The sequence below is a fragment of the Arvicola amphibius genome, chromosome 2 (assembly GCF_903992535.2).
Source record: "Arvicola amphibius chromosome 2, mArvAmp1.2, whole genome shotgun sequence".
Lineage (NCBI taxonomy): Eukaryota > Metazoa > Chordata > Mammalia > Rodentia > Cricetidae > Arvicola > Arvicola amphibius.
Genome location: NC_052048.2, coordinates 193,835,961 through 193,859,515, shown reverse-complemented (window position 1 = coordinate 193,859,515; position 23,555 = coordinate 193,835,961). Strand labels below are relative to the sequence as shown.

Here is a 23,555-nt window from a genome sequence, read left to right as displayed (position 1 = left end):
GTGGAGGAGTCAGCTCTTCACCTCTAATGGACAAGAAGCTGAGAGAATAGGAAAACGCCTGGAAAGAAAGTTTTCTTTCAAGGCTTGTAGCCAGTGACTTCCTCCAGCTACTCCCACCTCGTAGTTTCTTCCACCTCTAGTGCCAACCAGCTGGGGACTAAGTGATCACTTTTCTCTCTGGTCTCCAGTGTGTTCTAAACTAGTATCCTCGGCTCCAGGGACTGCTCTGTAGTGGCATCTAGCCTGCCACACAGTTAACTCTCTCAGTTCCTCTGTCTCCTCTTCCGTTTCTATATGGCTGCCAAGCCTCGTCTTTTCAGAATGTAAATCACCTCTCCTCTCCTTTTATGCAGCGTTCTGGTTTCCTGTTGCTTTCAAGATAAATTTGAAAAATCATAGAATTTTATACAGCTAGAAATGTTCTTGTAATTTCTTGAAGATTCAGTATGATTCTAATACTTGTATAAGAAAATGTTCTAGAAAAGGACACTGGTTTAGACTTCAGGTATAGGCTCTAGAATGTGTGACTTGTCTGAACTATAATTAGTTTCCCCATTGACATATAACTGGCTCAGAGTCTACAACTAAAGATAAAGTAGAAGCATTTACTTTGCATTTGCTGTGTTTTTCTTTCCTCTTGCTCACAAAACCCTACATGTAAATAAAAGTAGCACAAGAAGCAGACACCATCACAGGATTTGAAAGAAGTGTGGTCTCATGTGTGTGTGGTGGAAAAGGATTTCTCTCTCTCCCTCTGTCTCCCTCTGTCTCTCTGTCCGTCTGTCGGTCTGTCCGTCTAAGCAAGGTTTCTCTGTGTAGCCCTGGCTGTCCTGGAACTTAACTTAGATCAGGCTGGCCTTGAACTCGGAGATCTGCCTGTTTCTGCCTCCCAGAATTAAAGGGATTAAAGGCAAGCACCACCACACCTTATTTGCCCCTATTATCCTTAGTGATGTGTGAAACGCACCTTTCCACTCTCACCTTTTGCAGCTGCGGTGGTCCTTTTACGTATGCAGGAGATTGATTGTAGTAGCCCTTTGGACACTGAAACCCGTGGATTCCTTATATAGAATGGCAAGATGATTGACGTAACCTGTGCACATCTGTGCACTTCAGATTGTCTGTAGTGTACTGTAACTGATACAGTGCAGACACGATGTAAATTGTTGCTGTTTGTTGTTTAGTACTGAGTAGGGGAAATTACCGGAAGTTTGTACATGTTCACTATAGAAGTGACCGTTGTAGACCTGGCTCCATAGAGCCAGAGTGATGTGTGGGAATTGGCTAGGGATCTGTGGAGTGGCTGGACCATAGCAGTGTGTGCTTACCCTCATTTTTTGTGTGGAATGCATAGTACTTAGTGTGTTACAAATTCAAGTTTTGTTTTGTTTCCTATTTTCTGGAAATATTTTTTTCTTGAATATTTTTGAACAGAAATTTGTTGAGTCCATAAATGTGAAGTCTGTGAATATTGGGAGTAAGATTCAGTTGCACACTGCTTCTATCATAGCTTTTAAAAATGTATTTTATTTTGTATATGTGGGTGTTTTGCCTACATGTTATGTCTGTGCACCATTGTGTGCTTGAAGCCTGAGGAGGCCAGAAGATGGTGTTAGATACCTAGAAGTGGAGTTAAAGGTGGGTGTGAGCCGGCCTGTAGGTTCTGGAAATTGGCCTGAGTCCCCTGGGAGAGCAGTCAGTACCTTTAGTCACTGAGCCATCTCTCTAGCCCCTATAATAGCCTTTTAACAATTAAAAACTTAATGTTTTACATTTTTTCTCTCTCTAAAAATGTGAATTTTGTGGAGTAAAATCTAGCTTGTGGTATAATATACATAATTTCTATAATGAGATCACATTTCTGTAAACCCATTAATATTTAGGATGATAGACTGTTTATAAATAAAAATATGCTTAAAATGATGTCATTAAATGAAATCATTCAATGACACATTTCCAAGATCTAACCATGCAGAACACATAAGCATTTCTCTACAAATATATCAGTAAAAATGTTTTGTTGATATCAGCTTTCTTGGGACTAAAAGAATCTTATTCAATAAATTGGATAAATGATTTTAATATGAAATCATTGCTTTTAGAATAATCATGGGCCAGACTGGGAAGAAATCTGAGAAGGGACCGGTTTGTTGGCGGAAACGTGTAAAATCAGAGTACATGAGACTGAGACAACTGAAGAGGTTCAGAAGAGCTGATGAAGTAAAGGTAATTTTAATCTTTTACAAAATTGCATATATAATTGAAACTAGTTTCCTTCACCCCCCCAAGTTTAATAGTTCTTCTTTGAAATGATACATTTCAGTCAGATTTACAATCATATATACAGTAAAGTCAATGAAGACTTGAAAGCTATGGTCCTTGATCTTTCTTAATTAAAATGGCATTATGACTGCTTGGTGGAGTGGTGTAGCCTCTAATCCCAGCACCTGAGAGGTAGAGGCAGGAGGATCAGAAGTTCAAGACTGTACTAAGGAGATGGCTCATCAGATAAACACACTCACTGCCAAGCCTAATGGCCTGATTTGATCTTGAGACCTTCATGGTGGAAGGAGAGAACCAAGTCACACAAGTCCTCTGACCTCCATAGAAGTGCTGTGGCACATACATGTACAGGCCCGTGAATCTACAATGTAATAAAATCATAAAAAAGTTAAAGATCATCATGGGATATAAATGAATTTGAGGTCAGCATGGGATACATGAGATTTCTCAAAAAAAAAAAAAATCATGCTCATTAATGGTACCAGAAATACTTTAGTCTAAGGATTATTTAGCCTGATTGGAAATTAGTCTTTTCAGTGTACCTTTGCAATGCTTGTGAGGACTCTGGGCCCAAACAGACATTTGTTTGTGTTTCTAAAGTCATTGTGATTTCTGAAATACAAAGTTAAACAAAGAGGATGGGAGTAATTTCCTGTCCCGTCTCATTTACAGTGGAGTAGTAGGAGGGGCAGTGTTTTGTATTTATTGGAGTGTGGGAAACTGTAGTGTAGTGTACACAGCCTGTGTCCATTTGAGGACACGGTCATGGTACTTTTGAGGATTCACTAGATTTTTAACATGCTTTAGAGATGCTTTATGTTGTAACAATGAACCATTTTTTGTTTGTTTTTAAAAGACTATGTTTAGTTCCAATCGTCAGAAAATTTTGGAAAGAACAGAAACCTTAAACCAAGAATGGAAGCAGCGAAGGATACAACCTGTGCACATCATGACTTCTGTGAGCTCATTGCGCGGGACTAGGGAGGTTGGTGAACACAACGTGTCATGATAATTATCCACACATTTGTTTTTTTTTTCTTATTGGAATGTTTATTGCTTATTGGGAAGAAGTCCCTGGATGTCTCTAATTGCTGTTGGTTTCAGTGTGTACGAATGGCAGCCTTCTGTCACATAGCTCGCAATTCCTGGTCAGAGTGTCCAAGCATATTAGACTTAAAAATAACTTTGAAATCAAATCTCTGAAATGCTCATCAGTTCAGTATTCAGAGCAAAGCCTTCTAACTTGCAATTGCTTTCCTCCTTGTCTCCTTAATATAAATTAGCCATGTGGAAAGCAAACTTTTTTTCATACTTATGAGCTCAGAAAACTTATGTATTTTGTTTAAAGGCTAAGGCTTCTATGAGAATTTTAAAAAATTCAGTGTTGAGATAGGTATTTTCTTTTCTGAGTGAGGTAGATCTTAATCACCATCAGGTTATAATCTCAAACAAAAGTCCTATGGTAGGGTCTGTAATTATTTCACCAAAGCATGCTGCCAGCGAGATGAGGGGGAATGGCAAAGGTCTAAACAGAAGAGAGGTCATTATTAGCATTCAGGTTGAGCATTTCTGTTTAGGTGCCTGTTTTATGTAGAAAGACTTGGTATAGGGTGTTAAATGGAAACCAAAGGAAAAAGAAGTAATTTGGAATTAAGATTATACCATTGTAGTAGATTATTTATGAGTGTATATGAGTGGGGAACATCTTTGTGTTTTAAAGTAATTATTCAATGAGAATTTTAAAATATACCATATTACAATAAACAAGCCATAATTTGCATCCTCATACAGACATACATGCAGTAAAAGAAGGAGCAGGGTTCAGCTGCCAGAACCACTGTAATGTGACTCACAGTTGCCTGTAACTCTGGGACTCTAGGGGTTCCATAGCTTTCTTTGAGCCTCTTCAAGAACCCCTACTCAGGTGTATGTACCCACATGCACATAATTAAAAATAACACTACCAGTTTGCAGCACCCCAGTCCTCAGATACGTTCTTAAGCTTCAGTACAGTAGCATTTTTCTTGCAAGTTTTGAGATTATAAGAACTCAAGGTTTTAAAGCTGGTGTGGTGGTACTTGGCCGTAATCCCAGGAGAGGCAGACTGCCCTGGGTCTACAGCCCAACCAAGTGACTGCTGCAGTCCCTGCCAGCGCTGCTCTGCTTCTGCTGCTGCTTTCTCCATGTTTTCAGCTCACCTTGCACCACTGAGACTAGACAAGGAAAGACCATTTGAGAGAAGCCTTTATTGGACTAAAAATGTTACAACATCAGGGAAGATAGCAGACGAGAATGTCTCCTAGCCAAGTCACTGAGCCTGAATAACCTGCTTACATAGCTGAAGAAAGGGTGTTTGGATCAGTCTCAGGCATGTTTTGGACCACCAGCCTGCTTCTTAGCACCAATCGCTGTTTGTGTATTGTACCAGTAGTGTGAGCCTAGTCTCCAGCCACAGTCCAGGTAGTCCCTGGGTAGATACTTGGGGAAAGTGATCCCTCTCTGGCCTAGATGAAACTGGCTGCAGTTCATCCAGGCAAGTGATGGCAAAATGTCTGGTGTTGCCTCAGACATCTGGCTAAGGCTGTCTTTGGGAGTGAGGACCATCAGCTGTGATCATGCTATCGTTATTTCAAGATGTCCAAGGTGTGACCTAGATAGCTGGTACTGCTATTAAGGGTAATTCGTTAGATTTTCTACTCAGTCCTTTTTGTTTTAGACTGTCAAGGCAGCAAAGATTGCCCAACAGCTGACAATTAGGGGGTCAGATTGTCTTATTCTTAATTGTCTGCTTTTTAAGGAAACAATTTATTGGCATTTCTTGAAAGAATGCATTTTATTTTTTTTACATTTTATTTATTTATTCATTTATTTTTGTGTACATTTGTGAAGGTCAGGACAACTTGTTGGAGTTGTCTGTCTCTATCATGTAGACTTTATCAGATTTGATGACAGTGCTTTTACCCTCAGAACTACTTTAGAGGCCCATTACTAGTGATTTTAAGCATATTTTAACCAGTACTTGCCACCTGCTTAGTGCCCCAGGGAGAAATGATCCCCTCTCATCTGTCTCACTCATACTAGCTTTTTATGGAAATGTCTCTATGCCTTTATTTTCAACACAGGATATTGCTAGTATGATAGATACATGTTGTTACAGTTTGCCTTAACTCAGTGAAGTTGAGGGTCTTTTCTGCATGTATGTGTACCATGTTCATGCCTGTGGCTTTGAGGAATCCAGAGAGGATGTGGGATTCCCTAGAACTGGAGTTACAAAGAGTTGTGAGACACCATGTGGATGATGAGAATTGAAACTAGATCTTCTCAAGAGCAGTCTCTTAACCACTGAGACATCTCTTTAGGCCCCATTTTTAAAACTCCCTTCCTCCCTCCCTCCCTCCCTCCCTCCATGTATATATGTGTCTTTGTTATATGGTATTTTTAGAATTCTATTTTATATATATGGGTGTTTTGCTTCCATGTATGTCTGTTCACCACTTGTGTGTCTGTTGCTCATGAAGGCCAGAGGAGGGTGTTGGATTTCTTGGTCTGGAGTTAGGTGTAGGAGGAGGCCTCCTGTTCTTCCCTGCTGCCTGGCTAGCTTAGACCCAAGATAATCACACAGAAACTGTATTAAGTCACCGCTTGGCCTATTAGCTCTAGCTTCTTATTGGCTAACTCTTACATATTAATTTAATCCATTTCTATTAATCTGTATATTACTACATGGCTTTGGCTTACCAGGTAAATACCCAGCATCTGTATCCAGTGGCTCCATGGCTTCTCACTGACTCCACCTTTCTTTCTCCCAGCATTTAGTTTAGTTCCCCGCCCACCTAAGTTCTGCCCTACTATAGGTCCAAAGCAGTTTCTTTATTCATTAATGGTAATCACAGCATACAGAGAGAAATCCCACATCAGTTAGGGATGGTTGTGATCCACCTGGGTCTGCTGAAAGAGTGCCAGTGCTCTTAACCACTGAGCCATCTCTCCGCCTCCTCTGTTTGTTTTGTAATTGACTACTTTGGTCTCTGGCCTAAGTTAATTGAGATTTTCATACAATTTGGATTAGAAATAGTAGTTTTTTTTGTTTTTTTTTTTTTTTTTGGTTTTTTCGAGACAGGGTTTCTCTGCAGCTTTAGAGCCTGTCCTGGAACTAGCTCTTGTAGACCAGACTGGTCTTGAACTCACAGAGATCCGCCTGCCTCTGCCTCCCGAGTGCTGGGATTAAAGGCGTGCGCCACCACCGCCCGGCGAAATAGTAGTTTTTTTATTCTTCACATCTTTCATATTTTTCCATTTTGTTATCATCTCTAGTAAATTTAGTTATATTTTAAATTTGATTTTTTTTTTTTTATTCCTCAAGGACTTAGAAATTCTTCAGGATTATAAATTACCTATCTTTTAGTTTTTGGTTTTTGGTTTTGTATTTTAATAACCATTTAACCCATTAAGAATTTTCATGGCAAAAACAGTGAGTGAAGGTGGGGTGTACCTTTTTGTTGAGCTGTCTAGTTGCTTCAATACTATTTTGACTAGTCAGTCAACAGTAGAGAGCGCTTAATTATCTGTGCAGCCAACTCTGCAGGATCTCCTGTACCAGAACCTAAGTGTAGCTCACTCTGGAGTTGTGACAGCCTTGCCTGTTCATGTTTAGTGGGGCTGCTCTGCTTTGTTTAGTTTTTGAAACAGGTTTGCTGTCACAGCTTATAGGTGGCCCACACTCACATAATGCTCTGTTGAGGTTTTAGTTTCTTTCCTTTCGGTGGTAGTAATGGTTTAGTTTTCTGTCCGCAGCACCGTTATTGAAGTAGGTTCTCGAGACTGCATGTGCACAATGCCCAAACTGGCTGTCCCACTATCTGTCTCCTGCCCCTCACGCCTGCTTTCCTCTCATTTTGGTGTTTTATTTTTCCCCTGTGTTTTGGTTTTTGTTTTGGAAAGGGTTCCATAGCCCAGGCTGACCTTGAACCCTTGAACACCTTATTCTATCTTTATCAAGTGCTGGGCTTAAACATACACCAAAACACCTAGAGTTTTGAGCATTTTGTAGTTTATGTCTTAGGGCTATGCTCTGCTTGTGATCTTGAATGTTTCAACAAAACTGGTTTTTAGCAGAACAGCATATAATGAAGGATATGTTTAACCTCATGGCCTTAGCCAACAGACTGTCTTGGATTTTACTGTAGGATTAGATTTGTTGTTTATGAACCCTTCATTTAGGATTAAACTTCTGAAGAAGGGGATGCAAGGAAGGGTGTTAAGGAACAGAACTTATATAGTGAATCTGTCTGTCTGTCTTTCATATAAAGGGATGATTTATTAGACTAGTTTACAGCTGTGGTCCAACTAGTCCAACAATGGTTATCTACCAATGGAAGATCCAAGAATCTAGTATTAGTCAGTCCATGAGGTTGAATGTCTCAGCTGGTTTACACCAGAATACCAAAGAAGCAGACTCTAACATCAGTGAAGGAATTGACTTGCCAATGAGAGTGAGAGCAAGCAGGCAGAGACTGTAAACTTCCTTCTTCCATGTCCTTTATTTAGGCTGCCCGCAGAAGGTGTGGCCCAGATTAAAGGTGAATCTTCCTACTTCAAAGATCCAGATTAGAAGTGGATTTCCCCACTTCAGATGATTTAATTAAGAAAAAAAATTCCTCATTGGTGTGCCCAGCTATTTGGATTTTAGTTAATTTCATGTGTAGTCAAGTTGACACCAGTAATAGCTATTACAAGGCCACCCCTTGTCAACTGGACACACAATGATATCTCCTTATGTCATGCTTAATTTCCAAATTAAAACAATAACTAGCTCATAATTAAATCTAGCACAATGTAACTATCCCTCATAGAAACACATTATAAATTTAGAATAGGTGGCTATGTTCCTTGAGGGACAGTCTTTTAGTATCTCAAACTTAAATTTGATGACCACTGATCTTCTCTTAATTGATATTGTAGTACATGTTAAATTGAGGAAAGAAAATACAGATATCTTTACAAACACATTCTAAACAAAATACATCAGAACTACTGTATACTTTATAATCCATGTCTCTGCAGCTGGTTGTGTGGTCTTAGCTGGTTTTTATAATTACCTTCCTCTACTATTCATTCTGTATTTTCCCCACTCTCAGCAATAGCCTTAGCTGGTCTTGGGTCTTTTCTGTAGGAGTTACCCATCTTCATTCCTGAAGGATCCTTTGTCATCCTGCCTGGAATAGCTTGTTGTAGTTTCCCATTAACTTTAATCACAGGACATGGTCGCACCAAGAGATATGCCCTAAAGGGTCTCCTGCACTATAGACAGTCTTTCCTCAGTGTGGAGAAGCAATCCAATTACCTCTTGGTAATCTGGATCAACCACCTCCCCTAACATTGCTATTCCTTTCTTAGCCTGTTGGCTTTAAGGGCATCAAAAGCCTAAAGAGGCTAGGAAGATGTCTGAGCTTCCAGATCAATGGGATATTTGTTGTGTCTACTGGCAGAACTCCCACTCTGCAACCAAAATTTCTAGGCCAGCAGAATTTAAGGTCACGGGAACAGGAAGCAAAAATTCCTGGTGAATCACTAGGGACGATAGTGAGTGGAACTATTTCCTTTTCCACCCCTTGATTCCTGAAACCATGAATTCTAACGCTGGGAAAGCTGTACCAATATTGGATGCTGATTAAAAACATATAGCATCTTCTGGAGAATTCTGCCCCAGCCCCCCAGACTACTGCCACCTAATTGGTGCTCTATTGGTCTTCAAAAGGCTATTCTATCTTTCTATTAGGCCAGCTGCTTCAGGTGGGGAACATGGTAAGATCGGTGGATTTCAGGATCTTGGGCAACTGTCACGCTTCTTTGGCTATAAAGTGAGTTCCTTGGTCAGAAACAATACTGTGTGGAATACTAAGACAGCAGATAAGGCATTCTGAAAGTCCATAGGTGGTAGTTTTGGGAGAATCATTAGGTAAAGGAAAGGCAAATCCATAACCAGAATAAGTATGTACTCCAGTAAGAACAAAGCATTTTCCTTTCCACGGACAATGTGTGGTCAACCTGCCCCCAGGTCACTAGCTGGTCATCCTGGGGAATGGTGCCACATCTGGGGCTCAGTGTTGGTGTCCACTGTTGTCAGATCTGGCATCCAACAGCAGCTGTAGCCAGTTTGGGCTTTGTGAGTAGCAGTCCATGTTGTCAAGCCAATGTATAACTCCCATCTCTGTCACACCATGGCTACTTTGTTTATATGTCCATTGGGTAATGACAGGAATGGCTGACTGTCCATAAGACATCTACTTGATTATTGAACTCCTCCAACTGGTCACCTTTTGATGACCATTTACATAGGACTCCAAGTATGTTCCCATTCTTTACCCATCTGGAGAGATCTGTCCACAGATGTCTTTCTTACTAATCTAATTGTGCTCTTTCTAAATTCTTGACCATTTAGCCACTTCGTTGGATAAAGCCCACGAATTAGTGAGGAGTGGTACATCTGGCCATTTTTCCTTCCAAACAAAGCATATGGCCATGTGTATTACCTGAAGTCCTGCCCACTGTGAAGATTTCCCTTTGCCAGTATCTTTCAGGGTTATCCCAGATTTTAATGCTGCAGCTGTCTGTTTCTGGGTGGTACCTGCATAGCATGCCGAATCATCAGTAAACCAGACTAGGCTTCTCTTCCTTAGTCAACCCATGAGTCTTTATGTGCATGCTTGGGAGCAGACAACATTCTAACAGGAGACGAAACCGTAGGCATTTGGACAGTTTCTTGAGTAACTTGTTTGTGCCTTAGGACCTGCTCAGGCCTGATCATGTATATGCCACTTCCATTTGATAATGGATTGCTGCTGCTCACGACCTGCTTTGTGGCTTGGTGGGTCAGATAATACCCAGCTCAAGATGGTCAGCTTGGGATACATGGTAACTTAGTGGCCCATTGTCAAACATTGAGTTTCCACTAAAACCTTATAGCAGGCTGAGAGCTGTCTCTCAAAGGGAGAATAGTTGTTTGCAGATGATGGTAGACCCTTGCTCCAAAATCCCAAAGGTCTCTTCTGTGACTCACCTATAGGAGGCAGCTAATAGCATCCTTATCTGCCACTGATACCTCAAATACCCTCAGGTCTGCTGGATCATATGGTCCAAGTTGGTAGATCAGCCCTCACAGCAGCCTAGATCTGTTGAAGAGTTTCTCCTGTTCCAGGCCCACTCAAAGCTTGTCCAGAGTAACACACCCAAGTGTGGAATGTGCTGTGTCCAGAATCCAAATAGGTCCACTAAACATTGTGCTTCTTTCTTGGTGGTAGGAGGGGCCAGGTGTAATAACTTATCTTTCACCTTAGAAGGAATATCTGCATGCCCCACACTACTGGACTCCTAAGAATTTCACTGATGTCATCAGTATAGTGAATCAATGTGATATTTTGCAGAAGAGGCAGACAATCACAATCTCTTTGAACTAAGTTATGACACAGGATCAGACAGTTAATAGATCATTGAGGTAAAACTGTAAAGGCACAATTTCAGGGGTTGGGAGTGGGAGTACATTTTTCTACTGAGGGTGGAGAAACTACTTCCTTGGGTGAGATAAATAAGCTATTTAGAATCTGAGAGTTTTCAGTTTCAATAAGATCCTTCCACACATCTACATCCCAAGTTAAATTTTATTCTTTACCAATTAGTGCCCTTAATTTTAACACTTTCTGAGGCTGGGATTTGAATTTTCTTTGTAATTTAGTCAATCTTATAATAAAGGCTTTAGTTTGATTTTCTGCAATTTGAGCTGTGGCTGTTGGTGAGAAGATTCTCTTCCAGAGCATACATAGAAACCTTGACTAGTGGTTCTCAACCTTCCTAATAATGATCCTTTAATACAGTTCCTCATGTTATGGTGGCTCTACTTTATGTATGTTATGGTTGCTACTTTATAATTGTAATTTTGCTACTCTTAGAAGTTGTAATGCAAGCCGGGTGGTGGTGGCGCACACCTTTAATCCCAGCACTCGGGAGGCAGAGGCAGGTGGATCTCTGTGAGTTCGAGGCTAGCCTAGACTACAAGAGCTAGTTTCAGGACAGACTCCAAAACTACAGAGAAACCCTGTCTTGAAAAACAAAAACAAACAAACAAACAAAAACCAAAAAAAAAAAAAGGAAAGAAAGAAATCGTAATGCAAGTATCTGATATGCAGGATATCTATGTGACCCCCCCCCCCCAAGGGGTCATGACCAATAGGTTGAGAACCACTACTTTAGGCTGTATATGCATCTAGGGCTGCTCAGTTTTATAGCTGAGTTCATTGTTGTCCTTAACTTTATTCTGAGGTGTTAGAAGTTGGTTAGCGTTATCATGATGCTCTTTCTTTTCCTTTGTCAACTTATGCAGAGATGCTGGGGCAACCAACTGCCATCATCACTTTCCTTAAGTTTCCACAAATGTCAAACGTTTTATCTTCAGTTATTGAGTCCATTTCCCTTCACATTTGGTGAATCAGGACAATCAAATGCATTTGTTCCAAGTTTGTAAAGTAGTTCACACCTTGGGCTTTCAGTACTCTCTGAGCATTGGGGAGAGGCTTCAGTAACTAGAGAGGTTTCAGTAATAGGTGTTGGCAAAGTGGAAAGCCTATTCCAGATACTTAAAAGATTTATCTTCATTCTTCTGTTGCTCTAGAACCTGTTCTGGTACTAAAATCTGTATTCAGGGTTTTTTTTTTTTTTTTAGTGGACCAGAACTGATTGAGTGAGTAAATGAATCTGTCCATCCATCCATCATCTATCTATCTATCTATCTATCTATCTATCTATCTATCTATCTATCTATCATCTATCTATCATCTATCTATCAATCTATCTATCTATCTATCTATCTATCTATCTATCTATCTATCTATCTATCTATCTATCTATCTATCTATCTATCATGGCTTAAAGACTGGTCCAGCTAGTCCAACAATGGCTGTCTACCAATGGAAGGTTCAAAATCTAGTAGTTGTTTAGTCCATGAGACTAGATGTTTCAGCTGGTCTTCAGTGTACACTTAATCCAGTGTTCTAATGCCAGTGAAGGATCTGAAGGCAAGCAGACAGAGGGAGCACGTTTTCTTCTGTGTCTTTTATATAGGCTACCAGCAGAATGTGTGGCCCAGATTAAAGGTGGATCTTCCCATTCAAAAGATCTGGATTGAAGATGTATCTTCATACCTCAAAGATCAGGATTAGAAGTGGGTCTTCCCACTTGAAATGATTTAATAAATAAAAAATCCCTCACAGGTGTACCAAGCCATTTGGGTTTTAGTTAATTAGAGTTTTAGTTAATAATTTAGTTAATTTGGGTTTTAGTTAATTCAAGGTGACAATCAAGAATTACTGTCATACTAATCCACCTGAAAGGCTGCATATAATCTTATTACTCAGGAAACAGATGCAGAAGGATTATTGCAAGGTTGAAGCCAGCCTTGTCTCATAGAGAATTCTATGCCAGTCCAGACTATACAGTAACCATGTCTCAAAACAACAAAAACACCTTCTCACCCAACACACACGCTGAAATGCTGTGTATGTTCCTACCAGGAATAAGTGTAAGAAGTGACATAAGATGAAAAAGAAGTTCAAGATAAATAGCCTTTTGTTACAAGGGAGTCTCCAGTCTATAATGGCTCTTTGACATTAATGTGTAACATCAAAAATGGAAGTAATTTACCATCTGCAATGGACTGCTGTTTATTCCTTAGCTTTCATTAAATACCTGCATGAAGAAGTAAGGACCATTCTTTTTATTTCTGACCCTCTCCTGTTAGAGACACTTGTTTTTCTTAAGACTGTCTCCTTCAGTTCTCCTCCTCCTTTGTCCTTAAAAGTGGTAATGAAACTCATGTTTGCTATTGAGTCTACTTAATACATGATACACAATACATTCTGTTTTTTCTATCTTTCTTCCTGTTTCACCTAACAGTAATCTTGAATTTAAATTATGTATACTGCCCTTACCAGAATTTCTTAACAGCATGCCTAGCCAATTAAAAACTTGAGTTTGCCAGATGTGCTGGTGTATTGCTTTAACCCAGCCAGAGGCAGGAAGATCTCTGAGTTCAAGGATACCTTGTCTACAAAGCAAGTTCTAGGTCAGCTAGGAACACCATGACATCTTATCACAAACAATAACAACAACAAACACGGCACAAAAACTTGGGTTTGCTCCCTTTCTTTCCTTAAGTCCTGGAGAAAAATCAAGGTAGTTTCAGAAATAATTTTCAGCTTCTCTTTAGGGTTGATGGAAGCTGAGGTCTCCTCTTTTCTTGGCTGATGGCCTTCCTAGAGTTGATGGTAGCTTACATTTTCTTTTGGGATGAACGCTTTCCTGTACCTTCTTCATTGGAGAAATAGAAGTATGTGTGAAACTGTTGACAGATCATTGTGTCTCAGCATGAACTAATTAAATGAGCCGTCGAGTATCCAAGAATGTATGATTACACACTTAGTAGCTGTTGGTATAACTCCCATGTACTTTTTTGAGACTGGTCTTAACTGGCCTCAGGCTAAAGATCACTCAGAGGTGCAATGGGTGTAGCTGTTGTTGTCCTTTGGGGTGTCCTACCTAAAATGGGGACTATTTACTCATAGGGTAGTGGTGAATTTTAATGTCAGCTTCAGTAAAGTCTCTGCCCGACACATAGTAGGATGTGTTAATTTTTTTCCCTTCCCAGCAGGCCATTCACCTGCACTCCCTCTACGATTTTCCATAACACAGTTTTTACTTGGAACCACTCTTCTGCCAAGAGTCTCAGTTTGGTTGTGTACTCCTACAACTACTATTTTTGGCTTGACTTCCCTCTCCAGCCACACAGTTGCCTATTGTACCAGCTGGTTGATGTGAATCTCCAAGCTCAGAGGAGCCTTATTACTTAGCAGTGAGCTGTGTTTCTCTGAAAATGTGGCAACTATAGAACTAGTTTTCTGTCTTCACCATGGCTGGCGAGTAGTCTGCAATGTCCTGTGTGATCCTGAAATTGCAACTAGAAGTAGAAATTCAAATTGCTAAAGTAGGCCTCCTAGAGACACAGCTGAACAGGTAAAAATGTTACAGAGACTTGCAATAGTTTTTGGCTTGCTAAATTATAAGTATTCAAAGTGTTGAGTGTGAAAGATTCAAAGAAGGTAAAGTTGCTAAGTAGCTGGCAGTTTTGTGTAATTTTCCTGTAAATCCACAGATAACATTTCCTTACTTGTCTTACTTGCAAATGCTGTGGCATTTCAGGATCATTTCATAAGGGAGATGAGTATGCTTATAGCATGGTTAGTGGCTAAGTGTGGGGTAGGATCCCGAGGTGCTGCAGAGCTCAGGTCAGTTTTCCACATAGGTGAACTTTCTGTTAGGGACAGTCAGCAGGCTCAGTCTGGGATTCCATAAACCTGTTTGAGATGCTGTGTTGAGAGTTATTCTGAGGCAGAGAGGGAAAACCGTTCTTTTTCCCTCAGGTACTTTTTCCCTTACAGAGCTTAGGTTTCACCCCTTGAGGGCTTGTGGATAACGCAGAACTGAAGTGATGGGTGCCTGTAATATGGCAGAGATATGGCACTGGAGGTGTGGTAATTTATGCTGTAGCCCATGCCTTCCTGTTTTCTCTGCTTGTCAGTTCTGTTTATGGTCTACCTAGCTTTCATTTATTTAGTATATCCAGGGAGTTTTCTGCAAAGCCGTTATCCCCCATCTAGAGGTTGAAAAGAATATTTAACTGTCTATGTGTGAGCTTGGACTCACAAGCTAAAACAGGTAAGTCAGAGCTGGAGAGCTAACCTGTCTCTTTAAGCTTTAAAAGAGCAGCTGTGTAGAATTAAAGCCTCAGAATTAGTTTATCACCACCAAATATAAAATAAACATCAATAACTTTTTAAAGAAGTAAATAAAATTAAGAATAAAATTATAACCACTTCCATACCTAAATTTACCTGATTAGGGTGAAGGAAAGGAAGCTGTGCTAGTGGAGTAAGAGGTGGGGGACTGAAGAGATGCCTGTGACCTTGGCTGTCCGCTCCGTGCAGCAGACACCGTAGGCTGTGGTCATGAGAGGTTCTTGGATGTTGCAGTTAGATTTAGCTTTTAATCCTGTCTTCTAAATTTACTTTTTTTTAAGGAAGATTTGACTTCTGGCCCCTGGATCATGATACTAAAATTTTATTGTAAAGTCATAATGAAAGCTTTTTATGATCGTGTATATAAGCAGTAACTTAGTACAGTGGCTGGAACATAGTATGTGTTCAATAAATTTTACTACTAGCTGTTGTTTTTGGTGAATGGAGGGACAAAGATCTGTATGTGAAGCCATTTAGCAGGAAGAGAACATTAGCAAGTCATTCCCACCTTATTGACTTGACTTTGAGCTTCTCTACTGTTACTTTTGCCTTTGCCCTTTGGAAAGCGCGTCAAGTAGACATCACAGTTGCAGTTGTTTGGAGCTGCGCTGTCTTTCTTCAGCTCCAGTCAGGAAGAGGTCATCTTTGGCAGTGAACACTGTGATAGTCAGAGTAACCCAGTAGCTGTGTAGAGCTGAGGGCTCATGGCCTGTGTGCCATCCGTTTCTGATCTTGCTGACTTGGAAACACACTATATAAAACTCAGACACGGACTCTGTATATGTGCGAGTACATATGTGACTGATATGGGTCCCTTTTATTCTGTTCTATTTTTATTAGTTATAGATCATCAATACATATATAGGGTATTTTATGATGGCTTTGGGGACTTGACACTTGAGAACAGAATTCTAAGAAAAGATGGAGTCCTCACCAGGATGGAAAGTAATATGGTTGTTAGAACAGACTTGTACCATGTGTTAGAATCAAAGTTGCAAAGATTTTAACAGTTTTAGCGGAACATATTAAAGTCACTGTGATAAGAAAGCGTTCCATCACAGTTTAATTGGCAGTTTTTCCTCTGCTACAGGAGAAATAGTGTGCTATGAAGTCTGACAGCGCCTCAGTGCTGAAACAGGATTCCTGTGAGATTACAGTTGTGCAGTCCGTCTGGACTTGGGCAGACAGTCTTAGGAAGGAGAGACGTGGCCAGTTCCCTCACTCAAGCCCCTCACCCCACACCTAGAATTGTCCCTGACGGACCCCTCAAGAGAAGCTGTCCCCCTCTGTGTGCAATAATAAACAGTTCTGTCTATCAAATTCTGTCTTTTTACGCTGCCTCAGAAATCTAACATTAAATCATTATCATCATAGATGATATAAAATGGCATTTCAAGGGACCAGAAGGTGTAAGCATTATACAGGTGAAGTATCATGGCACGCGTGTAGTGGGTCAGAGCAGTAGTACCACAGTCAGACTTGTGTTCATGTCACAGCTGTATGTGTGATCTTGGGCAAACTACTTGTGTTTTCTTTACCTGTACTTCTCACTGCAAAGTAGGTCTTATAATAAGTATATCCTAAAAGTGTTATAATAAGAACTATGGGGAGACATTTACTGTGCTCAATGTAGTGCTTTTCATAAGAACAGTTAGAGATTATAAAAAATGATTACAATATATGTTTTGCAATTGAAACTTAAATCTGTTACTCTTAATGTATTATTTGATAATATGAAGGATGGCATTTTACAGAAAAGAAGATAAAGATAAGAAAGGTCAGACACACATGATGATGTCCGCCTGTGACCCTAGCGTTCTAAGCTGAGGAAGAAGGACTGTGAATTTGAGGACAGCCTGATCTGTATAATGTGACAGTCTCAAAGCCCAAACAAACACAAAAAAGATATATGCAAATCAAAAAGAAAGGTTAATGTGCCGAGTCTAGTATTCCAAGAGGCAGAGGCAGGTCGATCTTTGTGAGTTCAAGGCTAGCCTGGTCTACACATTGAGTTCAATAACAAGACCCTGTCTCAAAAAAAACAAAGTTCAATGTAACATTCTTAATCTTATGATTTAAGTACACAGTTGGTATATATATTATACTCTATTCTATATGGTTGGGTAGTCAGAATTTAATATAAGCTCAAGTTTTTAGAGAAAGTTTGCAGCGGCAGATTAGATTTCTGAGGCTAATATGAAAATGGTTCTTGATCCTAACTGTTAATGGTAAGTATGAGAAAAGCTGGAGGGATTTTTAAAACTTGCAAATTCTAAAGATGTTTTCACCTTGAGAAAAAAGAGAATTCTTTTTGGATTTTATGAGCCTTTCCATCTTAGGTAAAAATCTTGTTCCAAGCTACTTAAGAACTCAGTGTCTGTTCACAGTATGACTGTAGCGTAAGGTTGATCTTTGTATTTTTAAGAGGAAATTTTATTGTGTTCTTTTTTAGTGTTCAGTGACCAGTGACTTGGATTTTCCAGCACAAGTCATCCCATTAAAGACCCTGAATGCAGTTGCATCGGTGCCCATAATGTATTCTTGGTCACCCTTACAGCAGAATTTTATGGTATGTAAGTAATATAGCTTCTGTCTGTTTGATAATGTACTTTAATAAGAAACATGTTAATTTTTGTCATGGTGATAAAGATAAAATAATTTTTAAAAGCTACCAAAATGATATCACTTGGAGTGATTTTTAAAAAATAATAGTTGAAAACTGTTTAATCTCCTTTTCCTACATTCTCCACAACAAAAGTAGAAGTAAACACATTAAAAGATGGAGTTTATAGTTTTTATTCTTTAAAAATGCAGTGTTCTGTGACCTCATCCTGACTCCATTTTGTTAACTGAGAGCTTGTCATCAAACAGTTTACGGAACAGTTGAGAGATGGTGGCATCCCTTTATGTTAGTTTATGGAACAGTTAAGAGATGGTGGCATCTCTTCATGTTAGTTTAAGGAACAGTTAAGAGATGGTGGCACCCCTTTATGTTAGTTTGAGGCCAGCCTGGTCTGCATAGCAAAGAACACTGGTCCAAACTTTGGTAATAAAATGCTAATTTAATTCTTAATGGAAATAGAATGAAGCATAAACCATTTTGACATAAACTTTATAACAGGATCATTGATACTCTGTTTCATATCTGTATCAGTTATTTTCTTGTTGCTGTGATAAGTCACCAATTCCCAAGCAACTTATAGAAGGAAGGACTTACTTGGGCTTATGTTTCCAGAAGTGGTAAGATTCCATAATGGCAGGCAGAGGCATGATGGCCAGAGCAAGAAACTGAGAGATCATATCCTCAACTGAATTACAAAGCAGAGACGAGGTGGGCAGAAAGGGAGAAAGAATTAGAAGTGAAGTAAGGCTATGGAATTCTAAAACCCTGTACCCAGTGACATGCTTCTCCAAGTAAGGCTGCACCTCCACTACCACCTGGGGACCAAGTGTCCAAATATATGAATCTATGGAGTATATTTCTCATTCAGTCTACCGCAGTATTGCTTAGAGTTTTATTGTATTGAATACCTTACCTCCTAGATCATCAAATGAAGTCAATAACCCTTTACTTTTTTGATGATTATAGTTTATTTTATAAGTCACATTCATCAGTTTTAGTATAGATGCCTTCCATTTCAATATCTGCAATAAGAATGTTTTAAACTTGCTATTACAGTGATATTTCATTTGTATTTTAATAAATAAAGCTTACCTGAAGATCATAAAGCTGCTACACTCGTCAGCCTTACAGACCAGGCAGTGGTGGCACACATCTAATCTTAGTAGCCACACTAGTTTGCCATAGAAACCGGGTGGTAGTGGTGCACTCCTTTAATCCCAGCACTAGAGAAGACTATAAATCAGGAGGAGACAGGTCTCAGACAGTCTCATCTGAAATTCTTGGAGGCAGGATCGCTATTTCAAACTGAGATAGTGGCTGACTGTTTTGCTTTTCTGACCTTTAGGTTGAACCCGGGTATCTGTCTCTGGTTTTTTATTAATCGTCCTGTCTCATGTAACCTGCAGCAGTTTTCTTTCTTAGAGGTTCTCTGTCCCCCACCCCATTCCTTTGATTTTTCAAGACAGGAATTCTCTGTGTAGCTCTGGCTGTCCTGGAATTTACTCTGTAGACCAGGCTGACTTCGAACTCACAGAGATCCGCCTGCCTCTGTCTCCCTGAGTGCTGAGTTTAAAGACGTGTGCCACCGCTCAGCTCTTAGAGGTTCTTAAAGGGAAGATTACATGTGAGAATAAATACAGTTATAGCACAGTGCTTTTGGAAAATACTGTTCTTAGTTATTCATTGACTTTTGTGTGTGGTACTGGGAATTGAGCTTGGTTTTCAGCATGCTGAACAAATGTCTCCCATTTAATGAGCTATATTTGCAGTACTCCTCACATTGAGGGCTTAAAATTGTGTGTGTGTGTGTGTGTGTGTACACGTATGTATATGTGTCTGTATCTGGGTAGCACGGCAAATGTGTGGAAGTCAGAGGACAGCTTGTTGGGAGTTAGTTCTCCTGTCATATGAGTCTGTGGAGTGAAATCTGGTTGTCAGGTTTGGCAGCAAGTGTCTTTACCTGCTGAGCCATCTCTCTGGCCCTTGCAATGAGTTTTAAAAATATTTCAATAATTAGAATACACCTGGTTTTAATTTTTTTTTTAATTTTAGGTGGAGGATGAAACTGTTTTACATAACATTCCTTATATGGGAGATGAAGTACTAGATCAGGATGGCACTTTCATTGAAGAACTAATAAAAAATTATGATGGAAAAGTTCATGGAGACAGAGGTGAGCTATATGTATATTCTCTTGGAAGCTTTGCTAAGGACTTGCAATGCTTGGTTTCTTAAGCATAGGGCTTGCAAAAAAAATTGTAATAATTTTTGTGCTTGACTATAAAGGGGTAGCCTGGGCTTGCAGACCTACATTTTTAGCGTTTTTCCATTGGAAGATCTTATTTGCTACTTGGTAACCATCAGTAACTGGTTATGAACTGTAGCAGTGACATGTAGATTTTATAGGAATGGAGTCTGTGTATTTGGTAAGCTTTAAATAGTAAAATTAATTAGGTTTAAGGTTCTATTTATGGGATGTGTGCTTCAGAAAACCTCCCTTCTCAAAATGCCTTTTGTCAGGGCTGCCGTAGCTCCTGAAATTGAGTGAGTCATCAGAATCCTGAATTCAGGTTTCTGTGTGCAGGAGGCTCCCTTGATATCTATGAGAAGGGAGATATGGTCATATTATAGTAGAAAATAAGGTTTGAAGTGGGCAGAGAAGGCTAAAGCCACAGGTCCTAAAGATTAGGCGAGTAGTGGGCTCTGTGCCGTCTGGGCTGGGGTGATTCCTGAGAGAGCAGTAGATGCTAAGGATAGATACTGTTTTCTGCTGGCTGTGAAATGGTCCTGATTGGCCTTATCTGCCCCACATTACAGTGCTGTGCTGACAGCGACGGCTGTCCTTCCAGATGAGGAAACACACGTAATCTTGTGTCAGTTACCCTTTCCCCTCTTTTTCTTCCTGACCCTTAGAGTGTGGATTTATAAATGATGAAATTTTTGTGGAGTTGGTAAATGCTCTTGGCCAATACAATGATGATGACGATGATGATGATGGAGATGACCCGGATGAAAGAGAAGAAAAGCAGAAAGATCTAGAGGACAGTCAAGATGGTATGTTTAATACTAGGTTTCTGTATGGGCCTTCCATCACTTAAAATAAATGTGTGGCATTAGTGGACGGCTCAGTGGGTCAAGGTGCTTACCATCAAGCTGATGAATTGAGTTTGATCCCTGGGAACCTACACTGTGGAAGAAAAGAACTGACTCTCCTAAGTTGCCCTCATATCTTCACATGAGTATACACTGTGGTACCTACATAGACCAGGCTGGCCTCAGATTCACAGATATTCGTCTGCCTCTGCCTGCCGAGTGCTGGGATTAAAGGTGTGCGCCACTACTGCTGGCTTTGTTAAATGTTACATCTTAGTAGCATAATCAAATATATTCTTTGCAGCATTTCGTTCTCCATTGGAGCTTCATAATTTCCTTTGCCAGGCAAAGGAATATAATCCTTTTGGAATTTGTTGATCAATTATCATAGTCATCTTTATAATAGCATCATATATTATGTACGTTGTATGCTGACTTCATATTCACCAGCTCACTTACCCTTCCACAGCTCTATAATGCAGGTATTGTTATCAGATCCATTATATACTGGAAATGGGTTTAGAGAGGCTAAAAGCTAAGAAACCTACTGAAGATTGCAATAGTGGGAAGTAGAACCCTGCACTCCAAGGTGATGACCTAGGTCTGACTCCAGAGCTATACTATTGCCTGTGTGCTTGTTACGGATTGTTAGAAAACAGTCTGTCCTATGGCAGAGCCCATAACAGTGTTCTCTCAACAAGCCTAGTATTAAAAGCATAGTAGAATTTAGGGGAGAAGTGCGATTTCAAAAGGCATGGATTCTTGTAACAGAAACACACCTTAATGATCAACTGGATGATCGCAAAGTTCTGCATGCTGCTGGCGATCTGAAAGTGGATTAGTGAGATTAGTGATCGTCTCTGACACAAAGCTGTTAGTTGCAAATAATCAAAATCTCAGGGTTCTGTCTTCCAGAGCTCTTAAGACGAATTTTATGTTTGTTCATCAAATATTCCACAGGCTTTTCCATTAGAAGGAAGTGATAGAGCTTGTTGGCACGTGCCTAAAATCTCAGCCCTTGAGAGTGAAGGCAGGAGAGTCTGAAGTTCAAGGTCATCCTCTGCTATGTAGTGAGTTTTCTGTCATCTTGGGCTACCCTAGGCAAACCTCCCTCACAAAACAAAACAAAAACCCCAGCCAGTCGTAGCTAGAGACACTAGAATAGAAAAGGGGGCTGGCGAGATGATCATCGGGTAAGAGTGCTTGTTGAGCAAATCCTGATGACTTGAGCTCGAATCCCGCTGCAGAAGAGGAGCACTGACCTTCACACATGCACATGGTGCACACACTAAAAATAATAAAATAATCACCAAAAGTTTGAAGTCAACCTGTTCTACCTGGTTGCAGTCCAACTAGAGCTACATAGTCTTTGTCTTCTTCCCCAGCCTCCCCCAAAATGAACCAAAGTTGATAGTTTCTTAGAAAATCAGCTTTATTGAGAAAATGATTGAAACTTGTTTCCTTCACCTCCCTCATCACAACTCACTGTTTAGATAATAAAGAGCATTGCCCGCCTCGGAAGTTCCCTGCTGATAAAATTTTTGAAGCTATTTCCTCAATGTTTCCAGATAAGGGCACAGCAGAAGAACTTAAAGAAAAGTAAGTAAGATTTTAAAAAAGAAAAATATGGGCAGTCTTGCATGTAATGCATCATCTTGGTTTATTCTAAATGGAATTACTGTGTCTGATGAGCCATCCCATAGTTTACAGCTCACGTGCTATTTCAAGTCCAGTCTCTCGTATACACCTACACCCCATTCTTGTACTGTGTGTTATAATAAGTACACATGAGTGTTCATGTACAGTTTGCATTAGTTTATTGTAGCAAACCATTTCTGGGCACTGGCAGAGATTTTTATATTTTAATATAATACCCTCTTCTGTGGTGTGCCTGAGTTGTATTAATAGCTCGATTCTTGCTTTGTCATGCACAATACCATGACTGGTTCTTTGTGTAAGTAAAGACTGCTATGCGTTACATATTTTTTTTGTTGTGTTTTAGCTAAGGTAAACATTAAAAATCAAACCCATGGAAACCTTTTGAAATTTTATTTTTAAAAAGTGATTTTTCTTCCTGCTTTACTTATGTGTTTCGCTTGTTGTCAGATACAAAGAACTCACCGAGCAGCAGCTCCCGGGTGCTCTGCCTCCTGAATGCACCCCAAACATAGACGGGCCAAATGCTAAGTCTGTTCAGAGGGAGCAGAGCTTACATTCATTTCATACACTTTTCTGTCGGCGATGTTTTAAGTATGACTGCTTCCTACATCGTAAGTGCAATTATTGTACGTTTTCATTTTCTATTTTTGTTGTTGAAATATGTATTAAAGCAAGTTTTGTCATTTATCGCAACTATAATGTACTGATATATCTGTAGTAAAGGTTGAGAAATATGTTACATCCCTGTATTGTTATTTTTACCTTGATAGAAGATTCCTCTGACATATTTTGTACACATTTAATTCCAGTTATTGCTTCCCATGAACTTGGAGTGCAGGGCAATGACTCTTCACAAGGCTGTTATCTAGTGAAGTTCTGATGGTAAAGGAACTCACAGCTCAGAAAAATATCAGATATTTCTGAATAAGTTTTTCTAAGTAGCAAATTGGCTGAAAAGGCATTTATATAAACAAGTTCTTGCCTAATGTTAAAATATTTTATTTCTTTTTGATCCGCTGAGTAATTGCTTCATAAGTATTTGCATTTCAATACAA

At 39.7% G+C, this 23,555-nt stretch overlaps 1 protein-coding gene across 6 annotated transcripts in view; it reads left to right on the top strand.

Annotated features, from left to right (window-relative positions):
- The window catches only part of Ezh2 (enhancer of zeste 2 polycomb repressive complex 2 subunit), a 60,940-nt gene that overhangs the window by 22,069 nt on the left and 15,316 nt on the right, over positions 1 to 23,555 (top strand). For 2 of the 6 annotated variants that reach the window (XM_038319874.2, XM_038319872.2), the window contains exons 2-8: positions 2,103 to 2,226; positions 3,140 to 3,241; positions 17,578 to 17,694; positions 19,801 to 19,921; positions 20,662 to 20,802; positions 22,335 to 22,440; positions 22,948 to 23,111. In XM_038319874.2, the coding sequence (XP_038175802.1) occupies positions 2,110 to 2,226; positions 3,140 to 3,241; positions 17,578 to 17,694; positions 19,801 to 19,921; positions 20,662 to 20,802; positions 22,335 to 22,440; positions 22,948 to 23,111 (868 nt within the window). In that variant the 5' untranslated portion in view covers positions 2,103 to 2,109. Of the gene's footprint in view, positions 1 to 2,102; positions 2,227 to 3,139; positions 3,269 to 17,577; positions 17,695 to 19,800; positions 19,922 to 20,661; positions 20,803 to 22,334; positions 22,441 to 22,947; positions 23,127 to 23,555 lie in introns of all 6 variants that reach the window. The other 4 variants (XM_038319873.2, XM_038319869.2, XM_038319871.2 and 1 more) reach the window with 3 other exon arrangements.